The sequence below is a fragment of the Protopterus annectens genome, chromosome 11.part0 (genome assembly GCF_019279795.1).
Source record: "Protopterus annectens isolate FY-2018-M chromosome 11.part0, PAN1.0, whole genome shotgun sequence".
Taxonomy (NCBI): Eukaryota; Metazoa; Chordata; order Ceratodontiformes; family Protopteridae; genus Protopterus; species Protopterus annectens.
The window spans coordinates 712,657,877-712,682,692 of record NC_056745.1 but is presented as its reverse complement, the minus strand read 5'-3'; the positions used below and the strand labels follow the sequence as shown (position 1 = coordinate 712,682,692).

General features: G+C 40.7%; 1 protein-coding gene across 1 annotated transcript in view; it reads left to right on the top strand.

Moving 5' to 3' along the window:
- The window catches only part of HIPK2 (homeodomain interacting protein kinase 2), a 1,139,975-nt gene that overhangs the window by 1,059,076 nt on the left and 56,083 nt on the right, over positions 1-24,816 (top strand). Inside the window, exon 12 of the mRNA XM_044088176.1 lies at positions 13,132-13,437. Within this exon, the coding sequence (XP_043944111.1) occupies positions 13,132-13,437 (306 nt within the window). The remainder of the gene's footprint in view (positions 1-13,131; positions 13,438-24,816) is intronic.

The window sequence follows — 24,816 nt, the reverse complement described above, 5'->3', positions numbered from 1 at the left end:
AAAAGAAATCAAATCTTATATCCTGCCAACAAGTTGTATTCCTGGTAGCAAGCTTGAATACAACTTCCCAAATGGCCTACATCACGCCAGAGAAACAAGTTCATTTGACAGCCTACTTCAACCTACTGGCCACAAAGACCCAGCTATCTGCAAGGAAAATACTGCAAGCACTGGGGTTCATGGCCTCTTGCATTCTACTAATTATATATGCAAGACTGCATATGAAGAAACTACAATGGTATCTAAAACGCCTATGGTGTCAACAGTCTCAGGATCTAGAATCAATGATTCCTATCATACCTTGTCTAAAGATAGAGTGTCTTTGGTGGGCAGAGGCCTGCCACCAAAACAAGGGACTGCCATTCACTCTACCCCCTGCTGCCCAAACCCTAACAACAGACGCATCAGACTATGCATGGGGGGCTCACTTGGCAGGGCAGTGCATTCAGGGCAAATGGAACCCAAGTCAAATGCACCTGCATATCAATCAAAAAGAAATGTTAGCTGTACAGAATGTGGTGGTGCTGCGGTAGCATTGTCACCTCACAGTAAGACGTTGTCCTGTTTGATTCTCAGCTAGAGCATCTTCTGTGTGGAGACATGCGTGAATTGGCGTACCTTCGTTGAAGGTTGTGCATCAGGGCCGGCAACTCAGCATGTAAAAATCTACTGCCAATCATTAGCGGATCGGAGATCGGCTGTGGCGACCCCTAACCGAGAAAAGTCGAAAGACACAACAACAACAACAGAATGCTCTGACAGCCTTCAAGGACCACATTCTTCCAGGACAATTATTGGTAAATACGGACAACACCACTGTTATGTGGTACATAAACAAGCAAGGGGGAATCCACTCATACCCTCTGTGCAGACTAGCCATGGCTCTGTTGAACACAGCCTTGAGCTACCAAGTGCACCTACAGGCTCAATTCCTGCCAGGAAAACTAAATACACTGGCAGACGACCTAAGCAGAAATCTCTTGGACCCACATGAGTCTTAACTGGAACCAAAGATATGTGTACACTTATCATGTTGAGAAACAAATGGGGGAGCCCAGAGATAGACCTGTTTGCCTCCCCTCAGAACTACCAGTTGGACAAATTCTGCACAAGGATTCCTCGCAAACAAGCTTGGAAAGTGGATGCCCTGTCCTTCACCTGGAAAAAACTATCAGTTTATGCCTTTCCCCCTCTGCCTCTCCTCTCCAAAGTGCTACTAAAGATCAAACAGGACAAACCAAGGACAATACTGATTGCACTGAACTGGCCACACCAACACTGGTACCCCCTCTTGCGCAGTGTGTCACTGCTGGCACCATGGCACCTGCCTTAAACCCCTGCCCTGCTGTCCCAGCAGAAGGGCCAGATTCTCCACCCACAGCTTCAAACCCTGAACCTTGCAGCCTGGCTAATTACCTGATCTCTCCGTTACCATCCCTCAGTAAGCAAGTGATGGATGTCATTCTGGAGGCAAGGAGGCCTAGTACTATAAAATCCTATGCTGAAAAATGGAAAAGATTCTGTTCCTGGAGCCAAACTCGGGGGATGGGCACAACAGTGCCCAATTTACCGCACATCCTTCAATACTTAACCGAGATGCTTCACAAGAGCTTTTCCTTTTCTTCCATCAAAATTCATGCCTCGGCCATTTCAGCACATTATAATACAGAGCCACCCCTCTTCTCTCATCCACTGCTGAAACAATTCTTCAAGGGGCCAAAAACTTACCACCCAGGAGAGCCCCTACTCCAGCCTGGGACCTTAACTTTGTATTGGAAAAGCTCACTCTACCTCTTTTTGGGCCAGCTGCAAATGCAGAGTTGAAACTCCTTTCTTGAAAAACAGCCTTCCTTCTAGCCATCGCTTCAGCAAGAAGGATGTCTGAATTACAGGCCCTCATGGCAGTGGAGCCTTTCATCATCTTTCATGCGGACAGGGTGTCCCTCAGGCCCAATCCTTTCTTTATGCCCAAGGTGGTATCCAGTAAGGCCCTTAATCAGTCCATTCATTTGCCAACCTTCTTTTCTAATCCACAGAACAAAGGGGAATGAATACTGCACTCCTTGGATGTGCACAGACAACTTAGATTTTATTTGGACAGGACTAAGCCTCTCAGGAAATCTGAACAGCTGCTGGTGGCATTTGCTGCAGGGGCAGAGGGGAAGGCCATTTCAAAGCAAACCATTTCTAAGTGGATAGGCCATTGCATTCATTTCTGCTATAAGCACCATGGAAAACCTACCCCACAGGGGATAAGACCACATTCAACCAGGGCTGCATCTACCTCTACAGCCTTTCTCAGAGGTGTCCCTACCAGGGACATCCTAGAAGCTGCTACCTGGAGTTCTGTACATACCGTCACCAAGCATTACCACTTGCCATTTTTTCCTAAATCCAGAGCTGCCTTTGCCACTGCAGTCTTGTAGGGCCTTTTAGCTGGTCCAGATGCTATCTAATTGCCTCCTCCCGTCCTTAGCTTTGGGAATCTACCCAAGTGTGATGACTGCAACAGTGAAACATGAAGAACATAGTACAGTTGTGTACACTTACCATAAATGTAGATGTTCGAGTGTATTCACTGTTGCAGTCCTGGTTACCCTCCCTCCAGCCCCCCTGACTTCTGTTGACTATACCTCTATTCTTGTTTACTATGTTTAAAGCTTTTTGGTGTATTTGCTTTTTTGTTAGAGGTGTAACCTTGTATATAATTGCTTCCCATTATGGGGGCACCTGACATCTGGGGCAAGAAAAACTGATGTAATGGCATTGGCTGCATGCTTTATACCCCTGACTACCTGACGTCATGGAAGATGAGACAGTAACCGAAGCAGGACCCAAGACTTTGATAATCAGGCCGACTGAGGGCTACCTGCAAGCAGATAACCCAAATGTGATGACTGCAACAGTGAATAGACCAGAACATCTACATTTATGGTAAGTGTACACAACGTAAGTGTACACAACTGTACTATATCACCCATCACTTGGACTTCTGACTAATGTAGAAATCATCACAATGTTTTGATTAAAGTGATCTTCCATTTGGTGCCAGAAACATTTTAAAACTGATTTGTAAAAGAAAAATGTTTAAAAGGCTTGTGAGGTGTAACCGTACAGGCATTCTTTATTGACAGGATTAAAGGGCCTGCAGTATTAACATTTTTGAACTTCATGATTCTGATCTACATTTTAGGGTCTATATCATGTTGTCGAAGTTTTACAACTTCGAACGCTATGAGGTTGAACCCATATGTTCAAAGTTGTAAAACTTCGAAAACTTAAAAAAAAAAAAAATTACCTGGCGGTGCGCCCCCCCACACACCCCGCTTTTTAAATAAATCAAGTCCGAGACTGCACTACAATGCAGTACAGTGCGGGAAGGGAAGATTTGCCTTTACTATACTGTAGCGTGATCTCGGAGTTGGTATATTTAAAGAGCGGGGGGTGGGGGGCTTACAACCGTCAGGTAATTTATTTATTTATTTAAAGTTTTCGAAGTTTTACAACTTCAAACATTTGGGTTCGACCATATGGCATTTGAAGGACATGAGAAAAAGTCTGGAGTGCTACCTATTCCTTTATGTTGCTGTGTTTTGAAACATCTTTTTGCAGAATAGGTCTTCCACTGAGAACAAAAGAGGCCTCAGTAAACCAGGAGAAGTGACAGCAAGCTAGATGCTGAATCCCTACCTGGATCCTGCCAAGTCTCCTTTGAGGTATATACACTGGAACATTTCAGTAAGCATCCATTAACATACATTCTGTGTGAGTGAGGTTGGAGGGCTTGAAGCATTACCATTTTTAAACATATAAATCTGGGTATTGACTGCACTTGGGTGTGTCTGAGATCATTACCCAGTGGCCTCCTTTGTAGTATGAGACAAAATCTGGAGTGCTGACTCCCCTCTCACTTTGGAAATATTATAGCATAGTCTTGCTGGAATATTTTGAGAAAACTGGATCAGTGGTTATAAAGGTGAGACAGGAAAGCACAGATATGTTCAGATACAGAGAATTTCTGTTGTTAATCCTGAAGTTCTTCGTAAGGGAACTTAAGTGCTAAGTATGATACAGCATAATTTCATACACATTTTGCCATACCCATCAAGGACATTTAGTTTCTAGAATCCCTCACGTCAAGGAGAGATGCCTTTTATATGTCCATTAAACACCCCTAAGTGGTAGGACGTCCTACTCAAGGGCATTGACAGGAGGAGCAACAGTGATTGGTAACCAAGATGAGATTAGGGGAGAACGATTGGCTATGAGTGGTCCTTCTTCTATTGCCAATGGAGATTTCTTGTCCTGGCTGAATAAGGAGCCAGTACCAATGGGTAACCTCTATGGGAGTCGATTAAATGGAAATGAGGACCCATTGGTAATGTTTAAACAGAAAATATACAAACTAGAAAAAATCTTAGAGAAGTTCAGAGATCTCCAAATGGACAATATGTTTTTTGAAGATTGTATTAGGTTACAATGTGTGCCTAAAAGTCTTCGTATTTGCAAATTCCCAGATAATATCCAAAATGGTTCATTGCTGCACCAGGATCTCCTGGAGTTGTTTGACCGTACAGGACTGGATTTCATGCGTTTATTGATTAGAGACAACCAAAGCACTATATTAGCACTTAAAGAGGAAATTTTAGTGCTCCAGAAAGAGGTGACAACACACAACGTTTTCGAAAGGAACGAGGGACTATACAGGAGTATATTCCCATGCATTGAACAACATAAGGCTAACATAAAAAGGAGAAAGGAGAAAAAAATTGAAGCGTGATCAGGAAGAATACGAAAAGAAGAGGGCTTGTCCGTTACCAAGAGCCACCTTACATCAAAGGGTATCGTTTGTTGAAACGGATGATGTGGTGACTGAACCACTACTTACAGAGGATGAAGAAGATACGGAGGTGTTTAGGGAGCTAGAGGAAGGTACAGGACAGAATTTTCAAGTTGTACCAAGAAAGTCGACAAGGCTGAAGGACAAAAATGGTTCCTGGACACCCAGGAACAAGGGTCAGAACCGCAGGGGGTACCACAGACAGCAGGGAGATCAAACCAGGAGGAATGGGAGACCACCACCGTACCACCAGCAGTAAGGCAAATAAATGGAGACTTTTAAAGTATTAATATAGACTGTTTTGTTACTGAACCCTTATTAAAAAATACAAATAGTAATGAACACCTTAACAGTGAAGGGGAAACAGTAGCAAACATTGAATGTGACTTTAGTTTAAATGTAAATGACTTGCCTAACAACTTGATTTTTGAAAGTGATGGAATGATGGGAAATGCTTTGTATAATGCTATTTTTGTGAACAATGATTTTTTAGTTGACAACATTTGTTTGGATAACAAAAACATGATCAAAGACAAGACAAATATTTTGTGTGAGTATAAAGGGCTCAAAATATACAACTATATTGAGATGGTTTTGGAAGATAGCCCTGGTGTGTTATTTTCCAAAGGATTTAACTTCATCCCTAAAAAAAAAAAAAATAACACGGTAAATACCATCTTAAGTTATTTGCAAGATCTATAAATTTAAAGTTGTTACTGGATAAAGGGGATGGGAATGAAGGTTGTAAAGAACTATTGGTAAGAAAAAGTACCTAAAACCCCCTGCTATTACCACCAGTTGTTCTGTTTGAAAAATTGAATGAAATAGCATACAGAAGTCTGCAGGCCAATAGATCTAACTAGAAGTGTCATAACCTAACAAAAGAAGAACACAGGGTTTTGATAGAATTAAGAAAAAAATCAGGAAATAAGAATCATGAGACGAAATAAAGGGGGTGGGATTGTCATCATGGGCCGGCACGATTATACAGCTGGAATGTTGACGTACTTAAACAACAGTATTTATTTCACTACAGCTTCCCTATATGAGATAAATATGTTCAACAGCAGGCTTGACATGATGTTAGAAGAACTTTTCGAGGAATTTAATTTTAGTGAAGCAGAGATAAGATACCTGAAAGTGACAAATCCTTTGATTCTATCTTTCTTCGGGAGTCCCAAAAATTCATAAGTCCTTAGAAAATCCACCAATGAGACCCATAGTGGCAAGTAGCGGAAGTAAAACAGAATCCCTGGCAAAAATGGTGGATTTTTATTTGAAGGGATTCTTTGAAGGAAAGGAACATGTATTAAAGGACTCATGTCATCTACTGAAATGTTTAGGTAGGACAGAGTTCAGGAGGACATTATTTTTTATGTCTCGATGTCGAAGATTTGTTTTTGACCATCCCTCATGAGGGAGGGGATGGAGTTGTTCCAAGAAGTCCTTAAGAAAGGTACTAGGTTTTCTGGGGACACTTTTTATGTTTTGGCTACACTTATTGAGTTAGTGCTAAAAAAATATTTTGTATGGCTCCAGTGCTAGTATTTTAAACAGACTCTGGGTGTAGCAATGGGTGCAGCAGCTGCACCTATGTTTGCCAACATAATACTTTGGCAATGGGAGACTAATTTTGTCCTGAACTCCAAATTTAAAAAGAAGATTTTCAAATATTATAGATTCCTGGATGACATACTTGTGTTATGAGAAGGTAGGATGGAATTTATGGAATACATCAATGCAACCACTAATTTTCTTATGTTCACTAGTAATGTGGAGAGAGAGGGAGTGAACTACTTAGATATACACATTTACAAGAACAGGAATAAGGGTTGTTATGAATCATCCGTCTACAGGAAACCTACCTATTCCAATAGTTTCCTGCATTTTGGCAGTGACCACCTCTTTTGGCAAAAAAGGAATCTGGTCAAAGGACAAATGATTAGATTGCCAAGGTTGACAACGGAAGAACAGAGGTTTTTGGATGAGTTAAAAGTCTTAAAGGAGATGTTAGGGTTAAGAGGCTACCCCATGGGTTTGTTGGAAGGACAGGATCAATATGTGGTCAGTAAAAGGAAGGATCTTTACCCTTCACTATTAAGGAGCCCAGAAAGTGTGATGGGTGACAACAGGACGAAATATGAGTCTGCATGTTGTGTATTGACATATGACCAGGACTCCTCGGAAGTTTGGAAATTAGTGGAAAAGAAATGGAAGTGTGTTTTTGAGGCATTCGGGCTAACCAAAACATTAGGTCAGAACCATAAAATGGTATACAGCAGGGCCCCAAATATTAAAAACTTGTTTGACAGAAATAAAACTAAAGATAGGATCCCTGTGGGGAGGATGAACAAGTGTAATGGATGTAGGGAATGTAGATTTATTTATGAAACAAAAAAATGTGGTTATTGCAAGGTGTAGGAGAGTCATACCAATACAAGGGAACTATAACTGCAACAGTAAAGGAGTAGTTTATGTGATCCTATGTCAGACTTGTTTTGCTTTCTATATAGGAAAAATGGAAAATCAGTTAAGAAAGAGGATTTACCAGCACACTTATGCAATAAGGAAACAAGACAGGACAAGGGACATTTCTTTTCTGCGTGTTGGAAAAAGTGCAGAGACAGGAGAGAGGCAAAACTGGTAGAATTATTTGGAATACAGGGAAACACACTGGCAGATTTTGCTAGATGCAACAAGCTTCCCTGGTATAAATGATAGATTTTCTATCAGTAGTTTATTGAATCTAAGAGCTGAAGTTGTCTGAAAATATAATTTAAATTAAAAATAGGACCAAGGATAGGATTTAACAAGATGGAACAGTGGTTCCCGAATTAGGTTTAAAAGAAACAGTTTAGTAGGAATGGTTTTGACGCTTTCCATTGTTTTTTTAATAAAATATGTTTTTTTATCTATATGTGTTCTAAAGTGTTAAAAAATCATATGGATAAATGGTTGGTTTAAAAGTGGTAAACATGATTTAAATACTTTCAAAAGGTAAAAAATGTTTTAAACATGCTTTTATGAACTAAAGGGAAATTGTGTATTTTCAAATTAGTGGGTATTAACAAATGGAATATGTGAAAACAGTTGTCATTGGTGTATTCAACACAATGAATTATATAAAAGAGGGAAGTGAGTAAGGTTGTTTTATCTGATGAAGTTCCGTTTTGGAATTGGTGAATAAAAGGAACAAAAGCACTAATAACCTTACTTGGACTCGTGTTTTGGTGTCTTGGACCTTTTACTTTGTGAAGGAAACTTGTGTTTTTTGTTGTTTATGTTTTTTTGTGATACACCACAGTTTCATACACATCTTACCATAGCCATCAAGGAAATGTTGTTTCTAGAATCCCTCACGTCAAGGAGAGATGCCTTTTATATGTCCACTAAGCACCCCTAAGTCTCACAGTCCCTCTCCCTGTAAGTAATGTGGAGGAAGAATGAAACAGGGGCCGTAATCTGAGAAATGAAAAGGCTTTTTATACCTAGATTGTATCCTCAGTACTAGTGTAATGGCACAGACACTGTTTAACCCACTTATGATTCCATGTGCAAGTAAATGCCATTCTGTTAGTGCTGTGTCTGCAGGTGGATTCATTCAGGTCTCTAGTTGGAATCTTGCAGTGGCAGTGACATACCCTCCCTCCCTCGCTCCCTCCCAGGATGGCTGAGCAGACCTTTGGTTAATCGCTTATTCACTCCCAAACTCTTTTCCAGTCCTCTGAGCTCATTAGTTGAACCCCGATTGCTAGTGGTGTAGAGAAAAAATATCCCTGTATCAGGAAACCATGAATAAAAGAAGCAATGTTTGTAGAGTACTGTGTAGTTTGGTATTAGTACAGGAGAAAGCTGTCATCCTCCCACATCCCAAGGGATGTTGTGGGTATGCAGTGTGGAACTGCAAGGTTACATAGAGATGGAACATGGCAAACCTCATTTGACTTTTTATGAAAATGTCAGCACTGCAGTTGGCAACATTAATTAGGTCGTCTGACAGAATACTAAGATGTTTCTTCTAAAGAGAAGTAGATTGTATCCTTACATCTAACTGAATTACCCCAGGGTGATATTGCTGTAAAAAAAGAGTAGCATCTTTGGGAAATGGAATCCCTTTATTTCACAGACTTTTGTGGTGGCAAATGCTGTGTTGATCTTTTCATTTGTTACTCTGGTTATATTTGTACTGTTTGCCAAGATACTGGGCAGTGAAGATTTATAGGACAGAAAAAAGTCTGACACATTGTTTTTCGTGAAGGGGCTTGATCCATTTCCTCCTGTCTTTATTAATATGTATTCTACTGTGGTAGTTGCAAGAGTTTGTCTTTCTGTTGTATATTTTCCTCTGAGTATAGACATGCTGTAACATTGGCCTTCACTTTTTTTGCATAACAAAGGCATCTGCCAGCTTTTGAATCCCTTAGAAGACACAGTTTTATAGGTAATTTAATCCCTCCCCCCATGCATGCACGCTCTCACACACACGCACACGCACACACACACACACACACACACACACACACACACACACACACACACACACACACACACACACACACACACATACCGCTGCAGTGTCTGGTGTTTCTGCAATTCCAAACAGACGTCTCTAAAAGGAAAACAGCAGTGATACCCTCCATTTGTCTATCTCTTTATGTGACTGGAGTGCCAGTGACCAGGGTTCACTTCCAAACACCAATTCTATTTGTATGACTGGATTCCTCTTCCCACTTGTCTGCTATGAATCTTACACTGGTCTAATTTCACAAGTAATAGCTGTGGCAAATCTGAGACTTTGGGACAGCCTCACTATGTATGTCTTAGGCTGGGTTTCAAACTATAGTACTGATCACCTGTAATCACTTTGTGGTTCTGGAATCAGTTTGTCATGTGTCACCATAGTGCTGAAAGGGAAGAAAGAAAGCAGTGTTTGGCTGACATTCTTTGGGGGGAGTTTTGTGACCTCCACTTCTTGAATACCATTGCCAGATAGTGAAGTAGCAGCAGAGGCAGACACCAAAGCACTCTGAGAAGAGGTGCAAACTTCCTGTACTGTGTAGGGTGTAATAGAAGGACACATCCCAGGAGCTGTAGCCTTTGCATGCACTTTTTAGGCATAAAGTAAGTCATCATAGCTACCGACCCATTATGTGATGAATGACCCTGACTTTGCCACTTACATTGCCACCAGAAGTAACTGTAATGAAAGAGTGGATGTGTGATCATTCTGGGTGACCAGTTACTTAAAGTTTGCAGAATGAGGACTTTATAAAAGTAGAAATTCTTTGGTGGCCATAGCCAGATATGTCTGATTATGTGTGGCCATGTAGGTGATTAGAATCACTGCCCCAACAACTAAATCCTCTTTTTTATTTCTTTTGCGTTCTGGACAGAGAGTGGATATTTGCATTTGACTATTGTTAACTGGGAAAAAGCCTGTGCAGTTGGCATGCACTTTTGTTATTGCTGTTCATGAAGACTAACCGGTTCAACTGCATGTAGTAGAAACCAGAATAGCAAAAAACACAATGAAGCAACATGTAAAAGCAGCTTTTAAACAGACTGAAACATGTAGATGGCAAACTACTGTCATTTCTGGTGTGTTGCTTAATGTTTGATTTATAAGTGCGGGAAATTCTGTATGTAACTTTGCTTGCTAAACAGTTTAAAACTATTAGACAGTATATGGTTGAAAACACAGGGAATCAAGTCCACAGAAACTAATTAGCAGTTCATAGCTAAACCTCTGTGTTATACTGCCAGATGAGTGTATGGGTAGATGTAGCATTATGGCAGGTTTATAACACGGAGAGATTTAAATGTTTTTCTAAGAGTAGAGTTATGGGATTTAATTATGTAAGACTTAATGCACATCAGGTGGGCACAGTGAGCAACAACTGTGAGATACAAACATGAGAAAACATGGATCTGAATTCCATTTGCCTTATATACATATCTACGTCTGTGTGGGCTCAGTGTAAAAGAAGTGTGAGATGCAAACATGAGGAAACATGGATTTGAATTCCATCTGCCTTTTTACATGTTGCGTGATTCCACAAAAGTAATCTTTCTTGTGCAAGACGTATGTCTATCCACTGTTTTCCTGTCAACTGATGTAAAAGTAAGTATATGGTGTTACTTACCTAAGATGTTATAACCACATTTGTTGATAACGAGCAAATGCAGTGAAACAAATAATGTTGTTGTGCATGGAGTGCAGTGATTAAGCACCGATATTCAGAAAAAGACAAATCAGTTAAGCAATTTTTTAATGAAATCTTGGAAAGTGAGAGGATGCCTGAGGAGTGGCGAAGAAGTGTTTTGGTACCAATTTTTAAGAATAAGGGTGATGTGCAGAGCTTTAGTAACTACAGAGGGATAAAACTGATCAGTCACAGCATGAAGTTATGGGAAAGAGTAGTGGAAGCTAGGTTAAGAAGGGAGGTGATGATTAGTGAGCAGCAGTATGGTTTCATGCCAGGAAAGAGCACTGCGGATGCGATGTTTGCTCTGAGAGTGTTGATGGAGAAGTATAGAGGAGGTCAGAAGGAGCTGCATTGTGTCTTTGTGGAGAAAGCATATGACATGGTCCCTAGAGAGGAGTTGTGGTATTGTATGAGGAAGTCGGGAGTGGGAGAGAAGTATGCAAGAGTGGTACAGGATATGTACGAGGGTAGTGTGACAGTGGTGAGGTCTGCGTTAGGAGTGACAGATCAGTTGCGTTCAAGGTGGGATTACATCAAGGATCAGCTCTGAGCCCTTTCTTATTTGCAATGGGGATGGACAGGTTGACAGACAAAATCAGACAAGAGTCCCTGTGGACTATGATGTTTGCGGATGACATTGTGATCTGTAGTGAGAGTAGGAAACAGGTTGAAGGGGTGGAGATATGCTCTAGAGAGGAGAGGAATGAAGGTCAGCCGGACTAAGAATATATGTGTGTGAATGCGAGGGAGGATAGAGGAATGGTGAGGATACATGGAGTAGAGTTGACGAAGGTGGATGAGTTTAAATACTTGGATCAACAGTTCAGAGTAATGGTGAGTCTGAAAGAGAGGTGAAGAAGAGAGTACAGGCAGGGTGGAGTGGGTGGAGAAGAGTGTCAGGAGTGATTTGTGACAGACTAGTACCAGTAAGAGTGAAAGGGAAGGTCTGCAAGAGGGTAGTAAGACCAGCTATGTTATATGGGTTGGAGACAGTGGCACTGACAAAAAGGCAGGAGTCAGAGCTTGACGTGGCAGAGTTACAGATGTTAAGATTTGCACTGGGTGTGACGAGGGTAGACAGGATTAGGAATCACTATATTAGAGGTTCATCTCAGGTTGGACGGTTTGAAGACAAAGCCAGAGAGGTGAGATCGTGTTGGTTTGGACATGTACTGAGGAGGGATGCTGGGTATATTTGGAAAAGGATGCTAAGGATGAAGCTGCCAGGTAAGAGGAAAAGAGGAAAGCCTAAGATAAGGTTTATGGATGTGGTGAGAGAGGACATGCAGGTGGTTGATGTGACAGAGCAAGATGCAGAGGACAGGAAGAAATGGAAACAGATGATCTGCTGTGGTGACCCCTAACAGGAACAGCCAAAAGAAGACGAAGAAGTTAAACACTGTAGTGAGTGCTGCAAGAACCGATCTTAAGAAATGTTAAAGCTCTCCCTACTTAAGTTGTTAAAATCGGGTGTACTGCTACATTGTAAAATCTGCCAATATGGACCAGCAAATGACAGCAGCAGAATAAAATATTTAGTTCTGTCTGCTGTATGTATGTATATATATATATATATATATATATATATATATATATATATATATATATATGTTTAGGATCAGGTCTCCAATCATTAACCTGTAATTATATGTTCTTGGCATTGATGCCAAGCTTCACCTCTCAAGCTTTGCTCTCAAGATAAATTTTGTGGGATCCAAGTCTCAAACACATAAGCGGTTTATGATCGTCAACCCAATCATAATTCTCTATATGTGCTCCCTTTTGAATTCTAAAGCTAAGGATAATAATTTGATTCTACACAATTTCTTTGGTAGACCTTGTATTTAAAAGCACATGGATTCTCCCAGAATTAATTTGTTCCAGCACAATGCAGGTTTTTCTCTGTGCATTTAATACTTGTTTGTAATGTGGTTCAGAAAGTCCTTTGACAGTCTTCAGAATGTTTTTTTGAATATTTACGTTGAATAGCAGTTTTTTACATTCTGTTTAAAAAAAACAGGACAACTTTTATGGTCGTTTTGTCTTACAATTGACATTTGTTTTTGCAACTTTCTGTTTTCCCAGAAATGTCTCAGCATGTGAAGTCTCTTCTTCTCAGTCGATTAGTTCTCCTCAGCGATCAAAACGGGTTAAAGAGAACACACCTCCACGGTGTGCAGTTGTGCAGAGTAGCACATCCTGCAACACATCTCTGCACTGCAGCTGGGGTGAAGCGACCTCTACTACCACCACTACTGCCTCCTCCACTACCACTCGAGGGCAACAGCGGCCAACAATTGTCATCCCAGATACACCAAGCCCAGCTGTGAGTGTTATCACCATCAGCAGTGACACAGATGAAGAAGAGGAGCAGAAAAATGTGACCACCAGGTATGTCAGTTAGTTGTCTTCTCTCTTTATGTGGCTCCAATTCTGATCATTGTATGCAGCACCATTTCATTGAAAATTATGCATTGTCTACATCCTGGGCCAGATTTCATGATGCAGTTGCCTGGAGTCAGCAAGCCATCATAACGTTAACACTGTGTTGAAGGTTTTTGAAGTGAACGACAAACCTGATACTGTCTATGCTGTATCATGATTACTTATATGCGAGGGGAATAAAAAATAGTTGGTTAATGTAGAAAGTCCCTAACAATAGAGTATGGAGGTGCAAACTAGTAACTAAGAGTGACAGGAAGGTGCCAAAATTGTATTTCTCTCTTAAATTTTACAAAAGTAGCATCTGTACTTGAAAATACAGATGGCATTGTGGATAAGGAAGATGAGTGGAGAGAAGAGTTGTGTAGAGGTAAAGAACCAGACAGAAACGCATATTTTAATATATTTTCACCTTATAATTGATTCCCAAGAATCAGTGGCAGCTGGTGACTTCAAATTAAAGGGGGGCTGCAGAAGGCAGCTGAATGGGTGGGGCCAATGGGAATGGGGTGTGGCCAACTAGAAAGGGGTGGAGCTATGCTCAAAACCACAACAACTGGAACTTTAATTAAATACGCTGCCCTGGGTGCCAAACCATCATTACGAGAGTCCAATCAAGACAAAATGAAGTGTAGAAGAAAAAATAGTTCAATGCATTAGCTACATGACAACTTACTTAATATCTAGATGGAAACACAAAGGTTGTGAGGCATGAAAAAAGGAATTACTTTTTAAATACATTACTGGAATGCCAGTCAAAATCGAGTATTAAAAAAAACAAGCAGCACTCAACTCAAACCACTTCTCCTTGTAGTGCAATTCCAATTATAATTTATATTCAGCTTTATAAAATTACCAAGTAACATGCTGAAAGTAGCAATCTCTGTGATACCCCCACTTGTAAAAATGTTTCTTATCCAAAAATGTCTGCTACCTGACAACAACTATCTACTTGTTTCATGTGGAAAACATGGTTAAAGTTAAAAATGAACAGCAAACAAGAAACAAGCTCAAGATAAATTGCTTAAAGGATTACTGCACAGGTTATGGACCACACATGATAGATTGGCATTCTGTTCAGTTTACATGTAAAGCTTGCAAAGATGACTGCAAGTCTCCAACAAATGTAATGAGCTTCTTAAAATACTGTAATCCAGTCCTTTATTACAAATACTGTCATATGCATTTCAATACCTAAGGCTTATACGTTATCTAGTTATGTAAATATTCTCTGCATGGCTACAACAAAAAAGGCTTTCAATGTTGGTAATTCTTTAACAGTATGCTTATTAAAGTTTACTTGCATCTTACAATCTCCGACAAGCTTATGAAGATTCGTTGAAAGCGCTAGCCCTGTGTTTTAATTATTCTAATAAACGTGGTTTCTACTGGACGCTTGGATTTATTTTTACATGCTGGCTGCGTGTTTTTTCTACAAGCTATTGCCCAGTGGATGAGTAGGTTCGAATGAACACTCTATGGTGATTTTGACTCTTGTTTATTGGATTAAGAGTTCGCAAAGTAAAGCAGTTTATAGTTTACAGCTTCGTTTCTCTTTGTGGAACATTTGGCTACCTTCTGTGACTGACTTGAACTGAACACAGCAAGTATACTTCCCACTATTTAAGCCTGGTTTTTTGTTGTACTTCACCAATAAAATAACACTCAATCATTCAATTAACTTTACAAAGTGTTAAAAAATACTATATCAGTGAAAAAAAGCTTTTTAAAAACATCCTTTTAAAATATATATAAACCACTTTAAATCTGTCCTAATACATACATATATATATATATATATATATATATATATATATATATATATATATATATATATATATAAAAATAAGACTAAAAATAATTTAAATAGTTGTTTACAAAAAATATTAATGTTCATTAGATTGAGTCAAAGGCACATTCAAATACATCTGTACTATCCTTTGTCACCATCTAGTGTCCAACTCCAATATGGCAACTGAAAAAAATAAAATACTATGTTCATTAAAGTGTTAAAACTGCATAATGACATGAATCAAAATATAATGAATTAAAACTTAATCATTCCCTAAAAAACAGCAAATAGCATATAAAACTAGAAACATACTAAACAACCATACATAAATAATGTAAATACGAAATAAAGGAAAGGCATTAATAAACATATAAAACTCATATTGTACACCAGTCATAACCTAGCAGCCCTAAGTTTCAGCACGGGGGCTAGGGAGACTATTTCATTTAGTCCAGGTTGTCTGTTGACTTCCAGGATAATCTGCCAATACACCTCTTTATACTTAATTTCAGTTACATACAGACAGTGTTACCATGCCTGCCATGCTCATTCCAAGACCATCATGTCACTTGCACACTATGTCCATGCACATTCATTGGGAAGTCCATATAACCAACTGTCTGTGTTACAGATACTTTCCAAAGTTTACCCTTGCTGCAGGATGTTCCTGTTGCATATTGTCTATGCTATGTTGTTGTGCACATGGTGCTATCATTTTTTCTCCTTGTTTTGACTTGCTGAGTGGACAGGACCTCTTCAGGTGCTTGGTTCAGCAGGACTACTGCCTGCTTCATCCAGGAGACAAACATTTTCCTGTATAAATTATACATGGATTATCAGGAGAACCTGCTGGGTCACTGTGATGGCCCATTATATAGGTTCATAGGTTCATACTAGGCTATCTGTCCTAGGGCATTTATAAGCCTAGCCAGAATGTGTTTGGCTTTCGCCACCCATTTTAAATTAATTTTGCTATGCCCTTTTTTTGAGGTTAGTATACTGTGCTTCTGTCTAACAGTGACACAGAAGTCATACCCGGGGTAAAGCTATGATCTCCCATCCACTCATCAAGATTCCTCTTGAAGAGAGTCAATGAGGGACTCTGCCTAACCTAGACTGGGATTTTATTCCAGAGTGAAGGGAGCCTCTGGGTTATGAATCTGTCCCTCCAGCATGTCCTATTTATTTCAGTGCTGAGGTTCAAGTCTCTCAAGCGTGCAGCTTGATAGGATTTGGATTTTCTGAGGTGCAGCATGTCCATTAATTCCAGGTTGGACATGGCTTTATACGTCAGGCACAGATCGCCTCTGAACAGGCGGTATGCCACTGAGTAGAGCTGGAGTTTCTTTAACCGGGCAGCATATGGCATCTGTTTGAGCCCTTTGATCCTCTTGGTGAGGTACTTTTGGGGTCTTTCCAGTTGCTGCAGGTGTCTGGTAAGGTACATCCCAAAAGGGGCATTGTACTCAATTGTGGGCCTGATGAGGGATGAGTAAAGAGACACGATGACCTCCCCTGATCTAGATGTGAATCCCTTCATGATTAGGTGGGCTATATAAAATGTTTTTCTAACCACTTTGGCCACGTGGTTGTTAAATGAGAGATTGCTATCAACTTGGGTCCCCAGGTCCCTAATTACTTCTTCTGTACTTAATGGATTACCACCTATGCGGTAATTTGTGGGCACTTTGTTTTTGCCAAAGGGGATGACTATACACTTTTTGGCATTTAGCTTGAGGCCATGGCTCTGGCACCAGTTGTCTGTTTCTATGAGGCCCTTTTGGAGGATGCTTGTGTCGGCTGGAGAGTCGATTATGGCGCCCAGTTTGCAGTCGTCTGCGAACTTGGTCAGCCACAGTCCTTCCGTGTTGGCCTGTACCTCCGAGAAATATATACTGAACAACAGAGGTCCCAGGACTGAGCCTTGTGGGATGCCACTTGTAACTGGTTTGGAGTCTGACATGGCTCCAGCAATTCTAACCATGTGGGTTCTGTCCTTGAGCCAGTTTGCAACCCATCTAGTGACATAGGAGTTTATATTTAAGCTGGTGAGCTTATCTATAATGCCCGAGTGGGGTATTGTATCGAAGGCTTTGCGAGGTCCAGGTAGGCTGTGTGGACCACCTTCCCTTGTCAATGGCCTTGGTGACTGTTTCAAAGAAATCAACCAGGTTTAAGAGGCAGGATCTGCCCTTAACAAAGCCGAACTGGGTAGGATCCAGTGTCTGTAGGTCCCCAATATCTTTATTTATGAGGTCCATGATTATCCTTTCCATAGCTTTGCAGACCAAGCTAGTCAGGCTTATGGGGCGATAGTTTCCAGGATCCGTTGAGGCACCACCTTTGTGGAGAGGGACCACAGTTGCTGTACGCCACTCTTTGGGTACATATCCTGTAGTAAGGCAGAGATTGAACAGTAGTTTTTTGTTTGGGTTTAGCTCTTCTTGGAGTTCATGTAGGACGCAGCCCAGGACACCGTCTGGTCCCATTGATGCTGTGTTTTTTGCTTTGGAGAGGGCGGCTCTTACCTGAGCATCCGAGATGTCAGGGGGGAAGCACTCTGCTGGAATAGATATTTGCCCTTTTGGTGGGGAGTTTGCTGAACCTGTCAGCTAGGATGTTGGCAATGTCTGTGGGATCTGTGTATTTTTTGTCATTTTGGACTAATTCTGAGCATATCTGGGAATTACCACCCAGGTTCCTAACATAACTAAAGAAAGCCTTGTGATTATCCTTAGTGTCCTGTGCAATTTTTCTCTCGAAGCTGGCCTTAGACGATTTTATGAGTGCCCGTAGTTTTGCTAATACTGATCAGAGATGCCTTCCCTTTTTGGAATTTTGCTCTATCATTTAGTAGCTTCCTCCTTCTATTGTATAGCTTGTTTATGGCCGGGGTCCACCAGACAGGACGCCTGCCTTTGGAGGATTGGGTCTTGGTTTTATTTGGGATCGCATGATCCATGCATTCCTGAAGGTGTTCATAGAATGCGTTTATAAAGGATTCTGTGGTCTGGGCCATATTTTCCACAGGCCGGGGCTTTGAAGGATTCTACCTCAGTTTTGAGGAGTGTGAAATTTGCTTTAGAGAAGTTTTTCACTGTGGTTTTCTGGGCAGGGGGTGGTGTCGGGATGTGAACATCCAGTGAGATTAGTTTATGGTCTGATCTTACCAGTGAGGGATACACTTCTGGTCTGGAGCATAGAGTCCCCATGTTGGTGATGATCAGGTCCAGTATGTTTTCCCCTCTTGTGGGAGTGGTAACAAGTTGTTCCATAGCATTTGAGTTTATAAATTCTAGGAACCTTTGGGCTAGGGTGTTGGAGCTAGCGTAATGCTCCCAGTCTATGTTTGGGTAGTTGATATCGCCCAATATAATGGTGTTTGGAGAGACCTTCATATTTTCCAGTGTTCTCATGAAGGCCGAGTGGGGTTCCTGGGTTAGGGAGGGTGGTCTGTAGCAGGCTATAAACTGGAAGGCAGTTTTACCCACTGTTAGTTGCACATGGATAGTCTCTGATGCTTCGTGCTGTGCCACCAACCTGGAGGTGTGGGTATCTTTGACGAATATTGATACTCCCCCTCCTTTTGTGGGTCGGTGCAAGTTTTGGGGCCAAAAAGCATGGTATGAGGTATAACCTGGTAGTGCTGGGGTGCTCTCGGGAGCCTTGAACTAGGTTTCTGTTACTGCACAGATATCGATTTTCTCCATGCTAAGGAGAGTTTTGAGTGCGTGCATCTTGAGGTTTAGACTTCTGGCGTTGAGTAGCATTACTCTTAGTTTCTTATCCCTTGTGATACCTATGGAGGTGGATTTGTCTTTTGAGCCTTGCCTAAAAAAGGCACTATGGGGGTAGCAAGAGCCTTTGCCAATATCCAAAAGCCCAGGGTGACAGGTGCAGGCCGTCCCTAGCGAAGCATCGTGGCTTGTCGAGCATGTCATCCCAGGCTGACAGGCATTGGATCCCCTTTGAATGACACCAATAATTAAGCCAATTGTTGAAATTGATCATCTTGTCTTCATATTGTGCCATCATTCTTGGTGAGGGTAAGATGCTACTCAAGGTCAGGGTCATACCGGCCTGGGCCACATGCTCAGAGAGCTCCTCTATGTCTCTTTTCATGTAGTCCAGGGAGGTACGTCTCAGGTCATTCACACCAGCATGGACAATGACAGAGTCATATTTGTACTTGCCTTGGAGTGACCTGAGTGCTTGTGTTATGTGGCGGATCCTAGCGCCCGACAGGCAGTTGAAACAGATGCTTGACACAAGCTTGCCAGGGAGGTGAGTGATGCAATTGGAATCACCTGCTCTGGTAAGCAGTGAAAAAGCATCAATATAGTGACCTGCACAGGTATCACCCTGAACTACAGCACCAATGGGAGGTGAGGGAGACTAATGACCACTGTATTGTACAGCAGCATAGGTGACAAGGAGGTTTACATGAACAGCTCCAACATGTGGTGAGGTGTACATACAGTATATCACTGTCTAGCATGTAAAACTGAAATCCTAGTTTTATCTCCTATTTCTGCAGATTCAGCTGTGGTGCAGCATGTGTAGCCTCTCCAGCTGCCTTAGACTGCTTCGGCCAATGCACCTAGTGCTAGCACATGGGGATGGTCACCCTCTGCAACCACCTTAGACTGCTCCAGCCAATGCACCTAGTGCTGGGTCAAAGGGGATGGTCACCCTCTGCAACCACCTTAGACTACAAGGTGTTTGTTACAGTATGGCTGATTTTTCGTGCATTTAAACATTGAAAGAACTGGAGTGGCTTTTGTGGGAGTGACCCATCTATGGGCGTGGGTCAAATAGGGTTGTTCGGCCAATGCACCTAGTGCTAGGACATGGGGATGGTCACCCTCTGCAACCACCTTAGACTGCTCCAGCCAGTGCACCTAGTGCTGGGTCATGGGGATGGTCACCCTCTGCAACCACCTTAGACTACAAGGTGTTTGTTACAGTATGACTAATTTTTCATGCATTTAAACATTGAAAGAACTGGAGTGGCTTTTGTGGGAGTGACCCATCTATGGGCGTGGGTCAAATAGGGGTGTTCCTTGAGTATGGTGTGGGTGGGGCTTAAGAGGCGCCAGAGCAATAGTTTGCCTAGGGCGCCGTTTCAGCTAAGGCCGGTCCTGGTAGTAGGTCTTGCATTAGTATGAATTTTCTGAAGGGTATGAAATCTGAAACGCAAATGTCTGCCATTATTTTTCTAACTTCATTCATTAATGATTTACCACTAATTTACCAGAAAACCACAATTTTATGAAAAATGGACCAAAAATGTGATGCAAAAATATACAATTGCCACACAATACAGCTGGGAACCTGTCAAAGAAGGGAAACCTTTTTAATATTAGTACTGTTAACTTGAGCAACTGACAAAATTAGAGAATCTACATGCATTTCTGAAATAAAAGTAATCTATAACTCTGATCATTACAGTTGTTTATAATTGTAAACCCTCCACGTTTTCTTCCAAAATTGCTATTTTTGCGGAGGGATTATTAGGGGGAAAGCAACATTTTGAGCCAAAATTGGGGACAGTTGAGAGGTTTGGATATTCCTAATTCTATAAAGTGATTTGCATGTACCTCTCAACCTCTTAATGTAGGAAATCTGGACAAGGCCAAATATATTGGGGGAAAAATACATACAAACAGTACTAAAAATTGCTCTTGTATAAACTTAAGACAGTTGATAGAATAACAGGTCTTGCTTTAGCATGCATTTTTCTGACAGTTATGACGTCTGAAACTTAATGCCTGTCATTATTTACTGACTTCATTCCTAAATGATTTGCAAGAAAACCACAAATTTTATGAGGAACAAACCAAAAATAAGAAGCAAAAATCTATTCATTCTGCAAAAATCTGGACAGTTGAGAGGTATAGTTCAGCCAGGCCTGTCTGAGTTTGCTGCCCTTCCCTCCCTCACAAAATCATGGTCGAATGGAGCCACCCCCCTGCAGCCATTCCAATGTCCCATTCCTTGATTATTTCACCCCATTTGCCATAAACACTGTAATGTGCATACTGCTTTCTTTCTGCAATGATTTGGATTTCATTTGAAAGTATTTTACATTTTACAACACAAACACTTAATAGATATCTGCTAAACAAAGCAATGCAGTCTCACAATGAAAATAGACAGCATTAAAACTTCTCTGCCCTTGAAACTCTCATTCATTGAAGCAGCACTGAAACCAAAATTCAAAGAAAATACATTTTGCCAGTGGCAGGTAAAGATTAACTTTGGGCTGTTTTCAAATCATTGGCCCCTTGCACACGATACACCTTCCTGATTATATTAAATTGTATACCTTGTACAATACAGTACGGTTGTTAGAGAGCGTTTTAAATTTATTGTTTTGAACATTTTTCCAATAAACAATGAAACAAAATGCATGCACCAATTGCCTAATTCAGAACATTTCCATCATAAAAGTCTACTCAAAATTCTACAGTCCACCAGTAACAGTTCACCAGTATCAGTAAATATGCACAATCTCTGAAGTAGTAAAAGTCATCTAAATAATTTCCACATTAAAGAAATCTGTAACTAATGAAGAGGTTGCTGCTGGCAAACAACTTGATATTTCATTGTTTCATCTACAAGTAAAGTGCCTGTTGCCCTTGAAGAATACATTGTCTATGTTGCATTAAAAAAATAAGCTAGTAATATTGCAATAGGGAATGGATGACAACAGGTTCATTGTTACTAGGTATCTTCGCCAAAAGGACTGCAGCACCCCCTTTACAACACAGTACAGTATCAGCAATGCATCTACCTAATGTGGGAGTAGAACCCACAGCCTTCTGCATCAAAAAGTACACTACCTGTTGTGCTATTAACAATACAAGCAGACTCAGCATAAGCAGCACTAAACTTTAGTTCCCCTGCAGCTCTCAGCTCCTTGTAAAATCTACTCGACACTCAGCTGTATCTCTGAACTTTGCAGCACAAGAAATCTGGAAAAAGCCAACATTTATCGGGGGGAGACAAAAGCCCAAAAACCAGGAACTCATTTTAAACATTGCTTGTATAATGTTGGAAAGTTGCTAGAATAGAATGCCGTGTTACTACCATACATTTTACTGCCAAGTCTTAAACCTGGGACCTTGTGCAAAACAGCCAGAGAAACATACCACTATGGCAAAGCAGCTGTTTTGTGAACATAGCTCTCAACCTCTTAGCAAAAGACACCTGGACAAAGCCAGTAATGGGGGAATACAGGCCCCAAACATATTCAGTGAAATCAGTTGTCGCCATAGCTCTCGACCGCTATTTTTGCGGAGGGATTATTAGGGGGAAAGCAACATTTTGAGCCAAAATTGGGGACAGTTGAGAGGTTTGGATATTCCTAATTCTATAAAGTGATTTGCATGTACCTCTCAACCTCTTAATGTAGGAAATCTGGACAAGGCCAAATATATTGGGGGAAAAATACATACAAACAGTACTAAAAATTGCTCTTGTATAAACTTAAGACAGTTGATAGAATAACAGGTCTTGCTTTAGCATGCATTTTTCTGAAGGTCATGACGTCTGAAACTTAATGCCTGTCATTATTTACTGACTTCATTCCTAAATGATTTGCAAGAAAACCACAAATTTTATGAGGAACAAACCAAAAATAAGAAGCAAAAATCTATTCATTCTGCAAAAATCTGGACAGTTGAGAGGTATAGTTCAGCCAGGCCTGTCTGAGTTTGCTGCCCTTCCCTCCCCTCACAAAATCATGGTCTAATGGAGCCACCCCCCTGCAGCCATTCCAATGTCCCATTCCTTGATTATTTCGCCCCATTTGCCATAAACACTGTAATGTGCATACTGCTTTCTTTCTGCAATGATTTGGATTTCATTTGAAAGTATTTTACATTTTACAACACAAACACTTAATAGATATCTGCTAAACAAAGCAATGCAGTCTCACAATGAAAATAGACAGCATTAAAACTTCTCTGCCCTTGAAACTCTCATTCATTGAAGCAGCACTGAAACCAAAATTCAAAGAAAATACATTTTGCCAGTGGCAGGTAAAGATTAACTTTGGGCTGTTTTCAAATCATTGGCCCCTTGCACACGATACACCTTCCTGATTATATTAAATTGTATACCTTGTACAATACAGTACGGTTGTTAGAGAGCGTTTTAAATTTATTGTTTTGAACATTTTTCCAATAAACAATGAAACAAAATGCATGCACCAATTGCCTAATTCAGAACATTTCCATCATAAAAGTCTACTCAAAATTCTACAGTCCACCAGTAACAGTTCACCAGTATCAGTAAATATGCACAATCTCTGAAGTAGTAAAAGTCATCTAAATAATTTCCACATTAAAGAAATCTGTAACTAATGAAGAGGTTGCTGCTGGCAAACAACTTGATATTTCATTGTTTCATCTACAAGTAAAGTGCCTGTTGCCCTTGAAGAATACATTGTCTATGTTGCATTAAAAAAATAAGCTAGTAATATTGCAATAGGGAATGGATGACAACAGGTTCATCGTTACTAGGTATCTTCGCCAAAAAGGACTGCAGCACCCCCCCCCCTTTACAACACAGTACAGTATCAGCAATGCATCTACCTAATGTGGGAGTAGAACCCACAGCCTTCTGCATCAAAAGTACACTACCTGTTGTGCTATTAACAATACAAGCAGACTCAGCATAAGCAGCACTAAACTTTAGTTCCCCTGCAGCTCTCAGCTCCTTGTAAAATCTACTCGACACTCAGCTGTATCTCTGAACTTTGCAGCACAAGAAATCTGGAAAAAGCCAACATTTATCGGGGGGAGACAAAAGCCCAAAAACCAGGAACTCATTTTAAACATTGCTTGTATAATGTTGGAAAGTTGCTAGAATAGAATGCCGTGTTACTACCATACATTTTACTGCCAAGTCTTAAACCTGGGACCTTGTGCAAAACAGCCAGAGAAACATACCACTATGGCAAAGCAGCTGTTTTGTGAACATAGCTCTCAACCTCTTAGCAAAAGACACCTGGACAAAGCCAGTAATGGGGGAATACAGGCCCCAAACATATTCAGTGAAATCAGTTGTCGCCATAGCTCTCGACCTTAGCACAAAAAACCTGGACGAAGCCAATAATGGGGGAATACAGTCAAAAAATAGGGCAAATTTCAAATATCCAATCTTATAAACTTAGAAAATTGCTAGAATAAAGAGTTTTGTGTTACCATGTACTTTCTGAAGAATATGAAGTCTGAAATTCAAATGCCTGTTATTTTTATTTAACATGTTAACCATGAAAGTCTGAATTGGAACAAAAGGCAACTTTTAGCAGAGCAGGGAGAAACACTCCATACATATAGACTCCACACAGAAGGCACCCTAGCCAAGACTCAAACCAGAGAACCTGTAGCTGTCAGGCAACAATGCTACCAGTGCACCACTGCACTACTGACTTTGCAAGGAAAAACAAACATTCAGAAATCACAGATTTTATGAGGAACAGAACAAATATGAGGCAAAAATCTGTTTTTATTTACAAATGGTGGCGG